The sequence below is a fragment of the Physeter macrocephalus genome, chromosome 2 (assembly GCF_002837175.3).
Source record: "Physeter macrocephalus isolate SW-GA chromosome 2, ASM283717v5, whole genome shotgun sequence".
NCBI lineage: Eukaryota > Metazoa > Chordata > Mammalia > Artiodactyla > Physeteridae > Physeter > Physeter macrocephalus.
In genome coordinates, this window is record NC_041215.1 from 14,705,453 (window position 1) to 14,722,831 (window position 17,379).

General features: G+C 57.4%; 1 protein-coding gene across 1 annotated transcript in view; it reads left to right on the top strand.

Annotated features, from left to right (window-relative positions):
* The window catches only part of SIN3B (SIN3 transcription regulator family member B), a 40,431-nt gene extending 28,017 nt beyond the window's left edge, over nt 1-12,414 (top strand). The window contains 10 exon segments of the mRNA XM_055080599.1: nt 1,366-1,482; nt 2,810-3,048; nt 3,786-3,969; nt 4,728-5,331; nt 5,547-5,716; nt 8,188-8,361; nt 8,650-8,742; nt 9,892-9,986; nt 10,194-10,398; nt 10,498-12,414. Coding sequence (XP_054936574.1) covers nt 1,366-1,482; nt 2,810-3,048; nt 3,786-3,969; nt 4,728-5,331; nt 5,547-5,716; nt 8,188-8,361; nt 8,650-8,742; nt 9,892-9,986; nt 10,194-10,398; nt 10,498-10,728 — 2,112 coding nt within the window. The 3' untranslated portion in view covers nt 10,729-12,414.
* Nucleotides 12,415-17,379: the final 4,965 nt, after the last annotated feature.

A 17,379-nucleotide genomic window follows, 5' to 3' on the forward strand; every position in this document is an offset into this window, starting at 1 on the left:
CGGATCCAGCTACCGGGCGCTCCCCAAGACCTACCAGCAGCCCAAGTGCAGCGGGAGGACGGCCATCTGCAAGGAGGTAGCGCTTCCCGGGGCTCACGTCAGCTTGTGTGCTGTATGCTCCTCACCCCCTCCTGTGTTCCACATGGAAGACTGAGTACTGATCCCCCTGATAGTGAATGGTGGATGGTGCCAGGATGTGCCAAAACAAAATGCATGGGTAGAGATGACAGTTTCTTACCCTGCTGGTGGTTCTGGCAAGCCGCAGAGCGCATGGCACCAGCATAGGGTTTGGCTTGTTCCTCCATCATTTAGACTGAGATTTATTTCTGCCTTGAGCCCACTCTGTTCCAGGTTCACTGCCCTCAGCATGTTTCTGTTTAGCTTGACCACTGAACACTTTTTCAGGGTTAGTACACAGGCTTACTGCATTTCCAGAATTCAAGAGTGCCTCCTGGATTCCAGGATATGTAGTCTGGGAGTCAGCAGACTATGGCCCATGAGCTAAATCCGGCCCACTGCCTGTGTTTGTAAGTAAAGTTTTATTGGCACACAGACATGCCCCTTGGTTTACATACTGCCTGCGGCTGCTTTACCAGGACAAGAGCAGAGTTGAGTACAGGCGTGCCTTGGAGGTATTGTGGGTTTGGTTCCAGAGCACTGCAATAAAGCAAACATCGCGATAAAGCCAGTCACACAAATTTTTTGGTCTCCAGTGCATATAAAAGTTATCTTTATACTGTACTGTAGCCTATTAAGTGCGCAGTAGTGTTTTGTCTGAACAAAACAATGTATATACCTTAATTTAAAATATTTTATTGCTAAAATGTGCTGACCATCATCTGAGCCTTCAGCGAGTCACTGATAACAGATCCCTATAACAAATATAATAATAATGAAAAAGCTTGAAAAGTTGTGAGAATCACCAAAGTGTGACACAGAGACACAAAGTGAGCAAATGCTGTTGGAAAAATGGCACTGATAAGCTTGCTCGATGCAGGGTTGCCGCAAACCTTCACATTGTTTAAAAAAAAGAAAAAAGGCAGCATCTGTGAAGCACAATAAAACGATGTATCCCTGTAGACCTGACAGACCAAATGACCTGCAAAACCTAAAATATTTATCTGGCCCTTTACAGAGAAAGTTTGCCAACCCCAAAGTATTGATAGTAGGATTTGTTCACTTGATCAAAGCCACGTTTTCTCTGAAAACCACTTTAAAAGTAATTTTTCTGTCTGTACGATAAGGTAATTTCCTGTAAAATCAGTATTGTTACTTATCCTCGTATCTTCTACGCTGGACAACACAATAAACCACTCTGGCAGCGGGGGCCTGCCGCGCTGGTCACTGCATTTCCTCTTGGTGCAGGTACTGAACGACACCTGGGTGTCCTTCCCCTCCTGGTCAGAGGACTCCACCTTCGTCAGCTCCAAGAAGACACCCTACGAGGAGCAGCTGCACCGCTGTGAGGACGAGCGTTTCGAGGTGTGTGTGCGGGCCCACCTTCTCCACGGCCCTGCCCTCGCTTTCCCCAGTTCATCTCTGCACCCTGGGATGTATCCTGATCCTCCTTGAGCCCTCTGGTCTCCTTTAGAGTATCAGCGCTTTCCAGCAGGGGGCAGCTCCTGAAAGCCTCCCTTTTCTGCCTTGCTGGCCTCCAGGCTGGCTAGGCATTGGGGCGGGGGGGGTGGGGTGTGTGTGTATCAATATTTGTTAAATGAACAAATCAGTGAGATACTGACTCTGTGCAAATACCTTGATATCCTTTAAACCACGTTGTACCAGCATCCAGCTCCTTAATGGTTAAGCTGCTTGTCTAAAATTATCTGGAGACTCAGTCGGCCTTAATTTAAGAGAGGGGCTGGGGGGGGGGGGGGGGGGGGTGTGTGTGTGTGTGTGTGTGTGTGTGTGTGTGTGTGTGTGTGTGTGTGTGTGTGTGTGTGTGTGTTCATTAACTAAAATTAGGTTCACTTAAGTTAATTTTTTTAATAAAAATTCTTACCGAGATCATTGTAGATTCACATGCAGCTTAAAAAATAACACGGTGATCCAGGTGCCCTTTCCCCTGTGGTAACAGCTTGTAAATCTCTGGCACAGTGTCAGAGCCGGGATATGGACATTGACCCGGCCATGATCTTATTCACGTCTCCCTAGTTGGACTTGTATTCGTGGGGGGCGCGGGGGGGGCAGGGTATCTTGTGCACAAGCATGTGCATGTGTGTTTAGCTCTGTGTGGTTCTCTCACCTGTGGAGGTCCATGTATCCAGCACCACAGCCAAGATACTGAACAGTTCCCCCACCAGGAGGATCTCTTACACTGTTCCTTTATATCCCCATCCACCTCCCTCCCCAATTCCCAGCATCCATCGACCTATCCTCCACCTCCTTCACTTTGTCCTAAATGGAATCAGTCACATGGTATATAACTTTTGGGGGTTGGCTACCCCCAGCACGTGTTTTGGGGAGTCACCCGGGGGCTGTATGTACCACGCGTCCCTTCCTCTTCATTGCTGAGTGTAACGTGCTTTTGATGCCTGTGGAAAGGGTCAGCCTAGGACCCATTCCCCTCCTTAGATGGGTCCACCAGTGGTGAGGTCCAGGTGACGCCATCATCGCCCAGGTCTGGACCGCCCCCTCACCCCCATAACCGGCTGTGCTCGCTCCAGTCCCCTGGACCCACGTTAGGGCCACCACACCCTGATGTCTATTGTCCCTTCCTCAGTTCTGCACATCCCTTCTGCCAGCCCAGGCCCGTCCCTAGGGCCCTGCTGACGCCACGACAGCTGACCCCTTTCTGCTTTCTTTTCCATAGTTAGACGTTGTCCTGGAGACCAACCTGGCCACGATCCGGGTGTTGGAAAGCGTGCAGAAGAAGCTCTCCCGGATGGCACCAGAAGACCAGGAGAAGTTCCGGCTGGACGACTGTCTGGGGGGCACGTCGGAGGTGATCCAGCGCCGCGCCATCCACCGCATTTACGGCGACAAGGCTCCGGAGATCATTGAGAGCCTCAAGAAGAACCCTGTCACCGCTGTCCCCGTCGTCCTGAAAAGGTGTCCTCACGCTTCTGACCACGCTGCCTGCTGCAGGGAGCCCCCCAGCAGCTCATTAGTGCTGTTTGTCACGGGTGTAATCGTGAGGGGGTCCCTGGGGTCTCAGTCTGGCTGACTACAGTGTTTTCCAGTCTTGCTTCATCTCCCCATTCCATTCCCGAGAGGAAAGCACAACTGTCAACAGTTGTTTGTGTCCTCCTAGAACTTTCTGCCATGCACATAATCATATCTAAACATGAACATGAAAAGTAACTATTTTAAAGCACAAATGGGACCATCCTCTATCACGGCTTGCCTTTTATTTAATCATATGTTTGGGACCCTCACTGTGCCGGTGAACAGGTATTGGTTAAGTGGCTGCCCTCAGCCAGGTGCTGTGCCCAGCCCTGGGGCTACAGAGCCAAGCGAGCCCGACACAGTCCCTTCCACTGCGGGGTTCACAGTTGAGCAAGGGAGCCCGGCAGTCGAGCCAGCAGCTGCATAGAGCGCAGTCAGTTCTGTGGGCCAGGACAGGGATGTTTGAGAAACCGTAAAACTGGCTGTGCGGGTTCCATGGGGCCGTTACCCCCTCCCTCCTTTATACAGCACAGAGCCCGCTGCACAGGCCTGGAGCTGGCTGTCCCAAGTGTGGAACGTGTCCGGTGGGTCTGTGGGCGGAAGACAGGCTGGCCCTGCACAGGGATGACTCAGGCGGGTGTCCCGGGCTGTCCCTGTGCTGAGCCCCTCTGGCCCTGCAGGCTGAAGGCCAAAGAGGAGGAGTGGCGGGAGGCCCAGCAGGGCTTCAACAAGATCTGGAGGGAGCAGTATGAGAAGGCGTACCTCAAGTCCCTGGACCACCAGGCCGTGAACTTCAAGCAGAATGACACCAAGGCCCTTCGCTCCAAGAGCTTGCTCAATGAGATTGAGAGCGTCTATGACGAGGTGAGGCCCTCCTCAGCCGGGGTCGGAGCAGGCTGCCCGCGCCCAAGCTCTGGCTCTCCTGGCCTCGGGCAGATGGCCAGCACTCTGTGCCTCCGTTGCCCTCGCAGGGCTGCGTAGGGGTGAGGATGGGTGTTTCCGTAGCACCCAGCATAGGGCTGGCCCAGGAGGTGGGTTGAGGCCACCCTGCCATTGTCAGCAGAGGGGGGCGACTAGGGCCGACCGTGCTCCTGTGTGGCTCTGGACTCAGTGAGGGGAGTAGTTGGCACGGGCTGGTGAACGGGAGCGAGCAGGTGGGAGGCTTGTGCCGGCACCGGGTGATGGCAGGACCATGGAAGGGCTGGTGGCAGGTGGGGAAAGCACAGAGGCAGGGGACGTTGTGGGGTGGTGACGGACCGGGTGTGCAGGGCTGGGGGGGCCGGGCCGGAGTGCAAGCAGTCGCGGGTCTTCCAGGGTCTAGCCAGGTGTCTGTGAATGAATGATGGTGGGCACAGGCCCATGGTCCTCCCTGAGCCGTCCTCACCCCCAAGGCAGACTGGGTCAGCTGGACTCGAATAATCAGGGTGCTGCTCCCCTCGTGTCCCGCAGCCTCTGAGTGCTGCTGCAGGCCTTGGTAGTGGGAGTTCGGCCTCGTTTTGGTCCCAGAGCTCAGCTGGGCCCCCAACCATTGTGATGCCCTCAAAGCCCCATGGCCCTGGGCCCCCTACTTGGAGTTCTCCCAGTGGGTCGCTTCCCGTCTAACGGCCGCCCTGTCTCCGCAGCACCAGGAGCAGCACTCGGAGGGCCGCAATGCCCCCTCCAGCGAGCCGCACCTCATCTTCGTGTACGAGGACCGGCAGATCCTGGAGGACGCAGCCGCCCTCATCAGCTACTACGTGAAGCGGCAGCCGGCCATCCAGAAGGAGGACCAGGGCACCATCCACCAGCTGGTGCACCAGTTCGTGCCCAGCCTCTTCTTCTCCCAGCAGCTGGACCTGGGCGTGTCCGAGGACTCCGCCGATGAGGGCCGGGGGAGCCCCCAGGGGCAGAGTGCAGACCCTGGTGACCGGAAGAAGCCAGCGCCCGGACCGCAGAGCGGCGCCCCGGAGGAGAAGGGGGCCTCGGGCGAGGCGCCGGCCACGGAGCAGCAGCCACCGCAGCACAAGCCCCTGGACGACGTCTACAGCCTCTTCTTTGCCAACAACAACTGGTATTTCTTCCTGCGCCTCCATCAGACCCTGTGCTCCAGGCTTCTGAAGATCTACCGCCAGGCACAGAAGCAGCTCCTGGAGTACCGGACGGAGAAGGAAAGGGAGAAACTGCTCTGCGAGGGCCGCCGGGAGAAGGGCAACGACCCTGCCATGGAGCTGCGGCTGAAGCAGCCAAGTGAGCCCCTGGGCCCAGGGATGACACCATGGGGGCTTGCCTCTGAGATCTGGGAGGGGAGGCGGGCCAGCCGAGCAGCCGCCCCAGAGCCACGGGCCACCTGCGGTGGGAGGCGGTGAGCGTGGGCTGCTCACGTTCAGTGGAGGCTCCAGATCCTTCCCGGTGGTGGCCGCGTGGGAGCCGGGCCCTCGGTGACCACGGTGCTGCCCCCTCAGGTGAGGTGGAGCTGGAGGAGTACTACCCGGCCTTCCTGGACATGGTGCGGAGCCTGCTGGAGGGCAGCATCGACCCCACGCAGTACGAGGACACCCTGCGCGAGATGTTCACCATCCACGCCTACGTGGGCTTCACCATGGACAAGCTGGTGCAGAGCATCGCCCGGCAGGTGAGCAGGCGTGGGGCGGGCAAGCGGGCAGCACCTCCCCGCGAGTCCCTTTCCTTCACTCCTGTGCCTGTGCTTGATCCCGTGGTTGGCACCTTTCCTTTTTTTTTTCAATTAAGGTAGAATTCTTGTAAAGTAAAATTCGCCATTTTTAAGTGAATGTTTCAGTGGAATTTAGCACATTTGCAGTGTTGTGCAGCCATCATCTCCGACTAGTTCTAGAACATTTCCATCTTCCCCCAAAGAAACCCTGTCTCCATTAGCAGTCACTCCCCATCCCTCCCCTCCTAGCCCTTTTCTGTCTCTCTGGATTTGCCTGTTCTGGGTATTTCACATAAACAGAATCACATACTATGTGGCCTTTTGTGTCTGGCTTCTTTCACTCAGCCTAACATTTTTAAGGTTCATCCGCATTGTAGCGTGTGTCAGTATATCATCCATTTTTATGGTCAAATAACATTCCGTTTTGTGGATGGATCACATTTTGTTCTTCCATTCATTCGTTGATGAACACTTGGGTTGTTTCCACCTTTTGGCAGTGGCGACCAGTGCCGCTGTGGATGTGTGTGTGCGAGGATGTGTCTGAGCCCCTGTAGAAAAACCTTTCGTGAGGGTTGTTTGTCAACGTGTAAAGAACCTTTGGCCCACTTTTCCTGGCGGGGGAATATCAGTGACGTGCCTCAGCATCACCCACAGCTGAATGTCAACAAGAGGAAATTGGTCATAAGTGTATAAACAGCAAAGCCCCAGACAAGCCGGCTGTGGTCCCAGGACGTGGGTCCTGCTTGGTGACCACTCGAGTTGTTGTTCAACTTGACTTTCATTTCCTGGTTATCACGTGAGGCTGTTCATCGTAAAGTGGAAAAGAAGCGGAGGAAGGAATAATGTCATTACTCTGCCACCCAGGTACAGTTACTAGAAACATTTTAAAAATGGCAATTCCTTCCAGGTTTTACAAATTTCTTATTGAAGTAAAACACATACAGAAAAGTGCCGACTCCTCAGTGTGCAGCTTGGTGGGTCTTCACAAATGGACACCCCACCCGTGCCCCCTCCATCCATCCCCCACTCACGGGCACCCGCTGCTGATTTCTGACACTGGGATAGAGTCCCTGGTTTTGAAGCTGTATAAACTCAGCGTCTGGCTATGTCCAGGCAGCGTGATTCTCTGAGATTCCTGTCTGTTGAGGTGCCCGTTGGCTCCTTCGTCGTCCACCTGGGAAGGATTCCAGGGACGAGCTCCCATTTGGGCCCTTGGAGCAGCGCTTTGCATCCCCTGTGGGCCGTATGTGTGCATGACCTCTGCTCCCCTGGGTGGGGTGCAGGCAGGCACAGCCAGCCTTGGGGGAGGCGTCCAGATTCCTGGCGCACTCTGGTCCTGCCCCGGGGGTGGGTGGGTGGGGGAGGGCTCTCTCACCTCCCCTGGACCGAGCGAGTCGGCTCCCAACAGGCCACAGCTCTCGGGACGGCGGCCCCACCTGTAGTACCAGGAGGGTTGGACCATATATACTTTAACTCGTGCCTTTTTAAAAAAAAAAAAACTCCTCTCTCCACAAATGTTTCCTGTAAAACCTGTCTTAAAAGATAAAAGAAGCAATAAAAATGGAGCTGTTTAGTTGGAGCCGTAGTGAGGGCAGGACCCCCACGTGTGGCTCACAGGGCCCCTCCACGCAACACCTGTAACCTGCAGCGTCGTATCCACGCTCTTTACTTCCTTTTATTTATTTATTTTTTTAATTAGCATTTCTTATTTTCAGTAACAGCAGCTAATGTTGATTGGGAGTGTGCCGGATGTCAGGCACCATATGAGAGCCACGTGTGTCCACGCGTCGCTGTGTTCACTCAGCAGAGGGACACACAGAGCGGAGCCTGAGGCCCTAAGTCTGCAGTAGCCTGTCTGGGCCACACCTCACGCGCAGAGGGGCCGACTCACGCCGGCCTCGGCTTTTTCCAATCCTTGTCTCATCCTAAGCCTAAAGGTTCTAAGTATGCTTATAGGTATTAGAGGAATTACTTGTGTTTATGACTGAACACTGGGGGAAGATAATCGCTGCTTTTATGATTACCATCCCCATTTTGGCACATTCTCTTTTGTATTTTTTCTGTGCGTTTCTCATACCCAGGCAGGGTTTGCTGGTCTGCTCTGGCTTGCTCTGGTTTGCTCTTGTCTGGTTTGGTCGAGTTTGGTCTCGCTTTTGGTCTGGTCCAGTTTGCTAGTTTGCTCTGATTTAGTCTGGCCTGGTCTGCCCCAGTCTGGTCTGGTTTAGTCTGGTCTAGTTTGCTCTGGTCTGCATCCGGCACGGAGGTCGCCCTGCACAGCCCGTTGGACGCTGGTCTTCACCCCCACCCCGTGGACTTTGCCACACCGTCTCTGGGTGAGGTAGGGGCTCCAGCAGGAGGTGGGAGTGGTGGCTGCGCCTCAGCCCTCCTGGCGGGCACACGCCAGGCACCCACCGGCCCTCCCTCCCCGGCAGCTGCACCACCTCGTGAGCGACGATGTCTGTCTGAAGGTGGTGGAGCTCTACCTGAATGAGAAGAAGCGGGGCGCTGCCGGCGGGAACCTGTCCTCCCGCTGTGTCCGCGCCGCCAGGGAGACCAGCTATCAGTGGAAGGCCGAGCGGTGCATGGCTGATGAGAACTGCTTTAAGGTGAGAGGCCAGCCACGCTCAGCCCCACACGGGGCTGGGGGGAGCACGGCAGGCACCCCCGACGGGAGGCCAGCACTGTGTGCCGCTTTCGCTGGGCCTCCGGATGCAGGCCCCGGCCCCGGAGAGCACCACAGGGCCTGTGAGGTGGGCGCCCAGCACGTGGTCCCTCAAGGAAGGATGGGGCTTGGAGGCTGGGGAAGAGGGATCGTTGATGACCTTTCGACCTCATCCTCTGCCGGCCTGGGCTGTTCTCGTGGCCTCAGGCTGTTTGTCCCCCTCCTTCCCCAGGTGATGTTCCTCCAGCGCAAAGGGCAGGTGATCATGACCATTGAGCTCCTGGACACCGAGGAAGCCCAGACAGAGGACCCACTAGAGGTGCAGGTGAGGACCGCAGCCCTGTGCTCTGTGCCTCGTACACACCGTGGGGGCCGGGGGCAGCCACAGGCAGCATCGTGGGGCTCCCACCACGGGAGCCCATGCACGTGCTGGCCGAGCACAGGCCGCAGAACGTCCACCAGAGAAGCCTCTGTGCAGGCTGAACGCTCTCCTTGGAAACGCAGCAGGAGGTGGGAGTTGCGGGCGGCCTCTCAGGAGCCAGGGGTGGGTCCCGGGGCCGGAAGGCCGTGTGGGAGCCAGGCCGGCTTCCCTCCAAACCCCGGCTCCCGCCACCTGCCGCCGACACCATGCCATCCGCCCGTGGCCATCCCAGTCACTCAGACCCCGCGGCGTGTGGCCGCTGTGCTCCCCATGCATGAAGCTCAGAGCTCTGGGTGCCCCCTGACCACCAGGAGAAAACCCACCTGGCCCACACGTTGAGGTGCACATTCCACTTGGTGCACACGCGCCAGGGAGCAGGGCCCAGAAGCCCCAAGCCGCCTTCACAGCGCTGGGGCACCGCCCACCACAGCCTCGGGGGTTCCCTTCGCAGCACCCTTCACTGGAAACACTTTCCAAAACAAGGGAAGGTAGGGGCCTGCACACCCGGTCCCTTCCAGAAGTTTCCAGCAAATGTGGTTTTGTTAAGCTTGAGTCTGGAGGAGCCTCGTGCTTTAACAGGGTGGTGAGCAGTTGAAGGATCCCTCGGACGCTGCAGGCCACGTCTGCCCTGGACCTGGTGACCGCTTCGGGCCCCACCCTTTACTCACCCGCAACTCCTGCCAGATCTCTCCCTCTTCCTACCTGCTGTTTGTGTCCTGATGTCTGTTCCTGCCCACCCACCCCCCAGACGCCACTCTCCTCCGTGTCAGGGGTCTCCTGTTCCACTTGAACTTATCACGTGATGGATACAGAAAAGTCGTTACACAGCAGGGATTTATCCACTTAAGCCGGAAATGCCATAAATCATCTGAATAGTGGCCTGGGTGTGCATGTCCCACTCCAGCTGAGCCCTTTATCGGGAGCTGCAGTCTGCTGGTCTCTATCACACGTCAGGGTCCTCAATAGCTGTTATCCTAGTGCTTCGGGAGGGGTGGGGACAAAGTCCCCGGGAGCCTCTGATGACCTGGGCTGTGTCTCCCTCTGTCCCCCAAGCACCTGGCTCGGTACATGGAGCAGTACGTGGGGACCGAGGGTGCGTCCGGCTCGCCCACCGAGGGCTTCCTCCTGAAGCCTGTGTTCCTGCAGAGGTGAGAGGACTTTGGGCCTGGGGGCCTCTCCCACCGTTGCCAGCACCCAGCGTGACGGGGTTTTATTAGTTTTCACGGGATCAAAGGGTTCGGGTGGCAGTTTTCATTGCTTCAGATTGCGTTTCTCCAACCCTGGGAGGTCAGACATCTTCCCAGTGTTTCTGGGCCACAAGGACCTTCTAGTCTGCAAATCCTCCTTGCCCCCAGGAACCTCAAGAAGTTCCGTAGGTGGCAGTGTGAGCAGGTGCGCGCGCTGCGGGGCGAGGCCAAGAGCTCCTGGAAGCGGCTGGTCGGGGTGGAGAGCGCCTGCAACGTGGACTGCCGCTTCAAACTCAGCACCCACAAGATGATGTTCATCGTGAACTCCGAGGACTACATGTACCGCCGCGGGACACTCGGCCGGGCCAAGCAGGTGCCCCTCCCTGCCCACGTCCCGGAAACCTGGGGGCCAGCCCACAGCTGTCTGGGGTGCCTGGGCCATCCTGATTCTTCTCTCCCCCGCCCCCTGCAGGTGCAGCCCCTGGTCCTGCTGCGCCACCACCAGCACTTCGAGGAGTGGCACAGCCGCTGGCTGGAGGACAACGTGCCGGTGGAGGCAGCCAGCCTGGTGCAGGACTGGCTGATGGGCGAGGAGGACGAGGACATGGTGCCCTGCAAGACGCTTTGCGAGACGGCTCACGTGCACGGGCTGCCGGTGACCCGCTACCGAGTGCAGTACAGCCGCCGCCCGGCCTCGCCCTGACGCTCCCACACGGGCACCACGACTCGCACTTAGCGCAGTTGCTTCCTCGGCGTACGTGTCCATCGGGCGTTTTCATGAACAGTGTGAGGGGAGCAGAGCGTCCCCCAGCCTTGCTGCTGCTATGGGCTGTGAGCTCCAGAGAAGGGCGGGTTGTGTCGGCTCTCGGCCCCACGCTGCCATCCCTCCTGGCTTCCCCGCTTCCTTTGGGCCCATCCCGTGCCAGACGTAAACCACTCCCCGCACTTGAACTCTAGGGGCTTAGTCCCCACTGGAAGTGGGAGGAGCAGTGCACCGGTCAAGGCACAAGTGAGTGCATTCACATGCCTGCCGGGCTACTCCCGTCACACATGCCAAATCCCCGGGCTTGGGCACCGCTGGTCCTTTTCCGCGTATGGTGAAAGTGGGTGAAGAGCCGCGCGAGGGCTCACATTCAGGAGGGGTCAGCGTTTGAGGGTCCCTGACATCGGAGGAGTCGGGCCCAGGTGGACCTGCTTGAAAAGCACGTCCTTCCCAGGCTTCTAGAAACATTTCCCAAGCTGGGCGACAACCTGCATCCGACAGTTTGGGCATCGGCTTGGCCCAGCGGGTGCCTGCCTGGGGTCCTCAAGTCACTTCGAAAGTGCGAAGAGCCCTTTCAGCCAGACTCTTGGGATCCTGCTTTGACATCCAGACATAGAGTGGGCAGGCGGCACCAGAACTGCCCAGAAGACCCTGCTCTGGAAAAAAAGAGACTCAAGCCCCATGTTGATCCGACAGCTGGACTCCGGGCACGTGAGGGGAGGGGGCCTGACCTGCCGCACCCGCTGAGCTCGAGTGGTCCCACCCTGGGAGGGCCCTGGGGTGCGGTTGTGTACCTAAGATGGACATTCTAGAAGTATATATATGCACACACATATTTATTCCTTTATGCTCTCTTAGTGGTTGTAAGTTCTACAACGGCCAAGTCCCACGGCCTCTCTGGGGGTGACAGCCCTCTTCGTGGACTTCCGCATACCCGCCCCAACGCCTCCATTCCAGCAGCCACCACCCGGGGTGGGTACGGTGTGAGGGGCAAAAGCTTCTGTGCCAAGAATGCCAAGCAGTTCGGGCTAGGAACCAGCTTTTTGAACTTCCTGCACCATGAGAAGCTCTGGCCAGGCCCCTGACACCATCAGCGAGTGGGCTCCACTGACCCGTGGGCCTGGAAGAACCCCCGTGCAGCTGCCTCTGCCAGCCGCAGCCCTTGCCTTCCTGCAGCTGAGCTGTGCCAAACCCAAGGCTCCGGGAATTGGAGACGTGTTTCTAGAAGTTTACCTGTGGAACTCGAGGTTTGCAAAGCCTGTGACTCCAGGCCTGGGCAATTCCAAGGCCAACCTGTCTCACCTGGGTGTCTCCTCACCCGTGTTTTCTCACGTGTAATCCATGCACTTTGTACGCATCCTTGTTTTATAAGAAGGAAACTTATCAGAATTCCTGAACCAGACCCTCCCGGCAGCCATCCTCCTCGGGAGCCCGTAGCCCCTCCTGTGCCTCTGCCTGGGCCTGGGGTGCGGGCCATACCCCACCAAGCCCCCCACCCTGCATGCTTCTAGGGAGCATCTCTTCTGTTTTTGAAGAATTTCTGTTCTGGGGCTTGTACTTCCTTTGCAGCTGTTTTGAATGTAGTTCTCCTTTTCTATTTATTTGCACATTAAAGTTAAAAATTAAATATTGATCTAAAGCTGTGAGGTTCAATCAGTCATTTCCTGTGAGTAAATCTGGGGGTGACCTCTCACTGCCAGGGGAGTTGGCCTGACCGCAGGGAGTGTCTGCACAGGCACCCCGGGAGTTCTCAAACCCCATGTGGGCCCCCCCACCCGTGGCTTCCCTGTGGCTGCGCAACAGGGTCCTGTTTCCCCCGGGGCATGGCCCCGCCTCCAGAGTGTTTTCTAGAATACAGTAAGTCCCCTACATACAAGCAAGTTCTGTTCCGAGAGCGCATTCGCAAGTCCCATTTGTTCCAACGAAGTTAGCCTAGGTACCCAACTAACACCATCGGCTATATGGTACTGTACTGTAATAGGTTTATAATACTTTTCACACAAATAATACATAAAAAACAAAAAATAAAACATTTTGAATCTTACAGTACAGTCCCTTGAAAAGGACAGTAGTACAGCACAACAGCTGGCATACAGGGCTGGCATCAAGTGAACAGGCGAGAAGAGTGACTGACTGCAGGAGGGAGAGGGGGTGGGAGATGGCAGAGCTGAAGGATCGTCAGCGGGAACAGGCAAGAAGAGTTACTGACTGGAGGAGGGGGAGGAGGTGGGAGATGGTAGAGCTGAAGGATCGTCAGCAAGAGGAGACGGAGGGCAAGCTGCAGTTTCACTCACGCCCGACGCTGATGGAACGCACGTTCACAATTTGAAGGTTCGTATGCAGGGGACTTGGGTGTGTTCATTCCCAGCTCAGTTTTCGTATTTGCTGGAAATGAGAAGTGTTTCCTTCCAGTGTTGCACATGCAAAACATAATTTGAAGACTGCAGCGTTTGCTGTGAGCTTTCTGTGCCTGCCCACCCGCTTCTGACACCAGGTCCAGAAGTCCACAGATGGCGGGGGATGCGGGGTCTCTCCCTCCTCCAGCCCTACAAAACCACCCTCCGTGCTCTCTGGTCCCCCCTCCCAGCTGCCCCCCTGCCCCCTCCTTTCCTCACCTCCTGTGTCTTCACCATCACTGGGTCCCCTGAACATCTCCAGGACCCCCTCCTACCAGCCCCACACCTGCCTCCAGGTAAGAGGGAGCCCTCAGCTCTGCTTAGGGTCCTCTTAGCTGCCCCCACCCCCGTGAGGCTTTTGCAGGCCTCACCCATTGGGTCCCTGAGCTCCATTGGCCCTGCCTTCTGCCCAGCCCACCCTGCCCACCTGGCAAGTCCTCTCCCAAGAGTTGTCCCCAACCTTCCCAGGGGACCACAGCTGCCTCCCAGGGACCTCCCCACACGCCCCTGGCAGTGCACAACTCCCCAGAGGGTCAGAGCTCCTGGAGAGTTTGTGACCGAGGCTTGGTGCTGCCCTAGATTTCTCCTGCCGCAAACTCACATCCGGGAATGGCCAGGGCCCGCTCTGTGCTCCCAGACTGGCTTTTGTTGGAAGCCCTGGGAAGGGAGGCCTGGGAGGCAGATGGTGGCTGCTGCAGCTCCCAGGAAGGACACCCGGTCCCGGGAGAGCAGACAAGAGCAGTCCCCAGGGACCTCTGTGGCGGGCAGAACTGTTGGCCCCAGGATTCCAGCCCTAGTGGACACCTCCCAGAAGAGTCCCTGCCCTCGAGTGGGCAGTGCCTGTGACTGGGATGAGGTTCCTGGACAAGAGACAGGAGGGAGGGTCTCCGCCGGCCTGAAAGACAGCAGCTCCACGTGGCAGAGGGAGCTCGGCAAATGCGGATGAGGACCTGGGCCCTGCACCTACCTATGGCTGCTAATAAAGCAGCCCTCATCCTAACCGCCCTGCAGCTCCCCTTCCGGCCTCCTTCAAGTGGTGCGGAGCTGCAGGACCAGGTGGGCTGCCCTCCCCCTCCCTAGCATGGTGGAGGGGGTTGCCTGTGGTGCTTGGGGCAGCAGTGGAGGTGGGGGGCTCAGGTAGAACATTTACTCTGTTCCTAGTGAGGTGTTTGCCTTGCTGGCTCTTTGCAAAATAGAACTAGCGCAATGCACCTGATGTCCTGGCTGAGAATGAGGCTGATTGTTCTAAAAAGCAAGTTGACCTAAAATCAGTCTCAGGAGGTCCGTGGCGGGGCGGGGGGGCGGGGGGAGGCGGTGTAGAACTGGTAGGGGTGGGACGGGGCGGGGGAGTGCAACGTGCCCAGAAAGAGCCTGCAGGGATGGGGGGTGATGAGCATGCAATAGCTCCAGCCCTGCCGGAGGCTCTCCAGAACCTTCTCCATGCAGCCCCGTATGCGGGAGCTCCAGCCCACAGGACAGGTGAGCAGACTCAGATTTGGGGTTCCAGGGATGAAGCATAGGGCCTCTGTGTACCTCAAATCTTGGTGCCCGGCAAGTTGCGGGGGCCACAGCACCCACCTCTCGTTCCGGTCCGAGGGTAAATGTCCCTGGCCGCAGGCCGAGGCCCAGCCCGGGAATGAGGGGAGATCCGAGCACATTTGCAGGTGCCCATCTGGCTTCAAAGTACAGCATAAAGAAAACACAATTTCCACAAAGAGGGCCACCCCGAGAAACATTGCCTCGGAAGGACTTGAGGGGCTGAGTCATCAGTGACCTCCAACTTCCACTGGAGACGGTGAGGCAGGGAGGGGCAGCCAGGGAGGACAGGCTTGGGGGAGGGGGCTTGGAGGGTCCAGATGGGGCTGGAGGGTGAGGAATCCCAGGACTAGCCACTGGCTTAGGTCTGTTTGCCATTTTTTTCACTTATTTAAATTGTGGTAAGATACACGTAACACAATTTACCACGCTGACCATTTTAAGTGTACAGTTCAGTGGCATAACGTACACCCACGTTGGGAATTCCCTGGCGGTCCAGTGGTTAGGACTCGGCGCTTTCACTTCCGGCGGCGCGGGTTCGATCCCTGGTTGGGGAACTGGGATGGTGCAAGCCTTGCAGCACAGCCATAAGTAAATGAGTAAATAAATAAAAAGTACATCCACGTGGTTGTATAACCATGCCCACCATCCATCTCCAGACTCTGTTCATCTTCCCAAACTGAAACTCTATCCTCAACTAAACACTAACTCCCCATTCCCCACACCCCTAGCCCCTGGCAACCACCCTTCTGCTTCTTTCAGTCTCTGTGCATTTGGCCACTCCAGGGACTTCATATAAGTGGAATCATACAGTATTTGTCCTTTGGTGACTGGCTTATTTCACTCAGCACAGTGTCTTCAAGGTTCACCCTTATTGTAGCCTGTGTCAGAATTTCCTTCCTTTTAAAGCTACTATTATGCCTTTTTTGAAACAGGAGTTTTTATGGAAAGTGACGCACGGCACAGAAAATTCCAATAGCACAAAAAAAGCTCACAGAGAAGAGTAGGTGCCCAAGTCCCTCTCCCCGAAGGCAGCTGCCCCCAGTGTCCCGCAGGAGGTATTCACGTGGCTTGTCATCCGACTGGAAACAGCGGCCCTGCACCTCCACAGCTGTTTCCATGGCGGCAGGGGTGAGGGGGGGTTGTTTATGGCCCCCTACTCCGCTGCCGGAAATTTCCCCATACAGACGTCTTCCTGAGCATCTCCCTGTACAGACGCGCCATAAAATCCTAGACACGGAATTCCTGAGTCAAACCACCCTCCTCAGGCTCCAATCCGCCCTGTCCCTGGCAGGGAAGAGCTGCCGGGCCCAGCTTCCCCTGAGCAGGTTCCCTGCTCTCTCCCGGAGGGCAGCAGGAGGTCCCCATCCCTGTGTTCCTGTGCGCTGAGGCCGTCATCATCATCACTGGTCACGTGTGCTGTGAGGCGTAGGTGTGGGATGAATTTGTCATTGGTGCTGGTGGAAACTGCTCAGAAATGAGGGAGAGGTTCCTGGCTGAGACCCCTGCCCTGACTGGAGCTCTCCAGGCCTCGATCCCCGCCGACCAACCCTGGGACTGGGGGGCAGGGACCTTGGTATCTCGGCCTCTGGCTGCACTGACTCTGTCCAGGACTGCTCGGTCATTTCCTGGCTGGTTCCCATGTCCCCGAGTGTGTGGCTAGATTAGGGTTCGCCATACCAGGACATGGCTGCATCCGACCCCCTCTCCCACCCCTAGTTCATTTCTTCTTCCCTGACCCCCACTGCCCCCTTGGGGTCCACCTGCTCCCAGACATTGCCCCCACCACTGCGGCCCAGCCCTGACCTCACAGAGACCGAGAACCCCCAGTGCAGGGCTCCCCCAGTGTAGGATGGTGTAGCTGCTCTGAGGTCTGGAGAGGGCATCGTATTCAGGAGGGAGAAGTACCCTCCCCTCTGGGTGGGACGTGGAGAGGTCTGAGGGGTGAGGACCCCAAGGGAAGGTGGTTCAGGGGGCTCTCTGGGCTGGCTGGGCTACCTCCCTCTGGCTCATGTATGGCTGTGGCCCCTGGTCACACCTGGGACCCCAGGCTGAGATTGGGGTCAGGACCAGAGCAGAAGCGGCTTTGAGAACTGGAAATGGGCACCCCCCAGAGGGGGCTGCAGCCACGCTCCCCTAAGACCCCCAGGACAGCACATGGTCAGCATCGGGGGTTCTGGCTAAGGACCGAGGCCTGCCCCTCTCTGCCCTGTGCCTGCCGGGGGACCTGTGCTGGGGTGTGGCTGAGGCTGCATACGACAGGGTAACCTCCACAGCGGGCCAGGGGCATCTGGAGGGGTCCGCTCACCTGTTCTGGCCTCTGACTTGGGGTCCTGCCTGCCAGAGCCGGGGGTGGGGTTTGGGAGGAGGGGGCTTCAGGAAGGGCCAAGAGTTCCTGATGGAGGGAGGGGAGCGTGGCACAGAGGGCTGGGCTGTCATGAGGATGGGGCCAAGATGTGATCGGCCAGCAAGCTGTGTCCACTTGGCCTACAGAGGCTTCCTAGGCTGGACGGGGGCTGCAGCCTGGCACATCCTCTCCCATCTTACTGGCCCAGCACCTAGACCCCAAGTAACCCCAGCTGCCAGGCCTCCTCAGGCCAGGCTTTGGGCCTCCCATGGGCTCATGGAGGCAGGGACTGGTTTATCTCACCCGACCCTG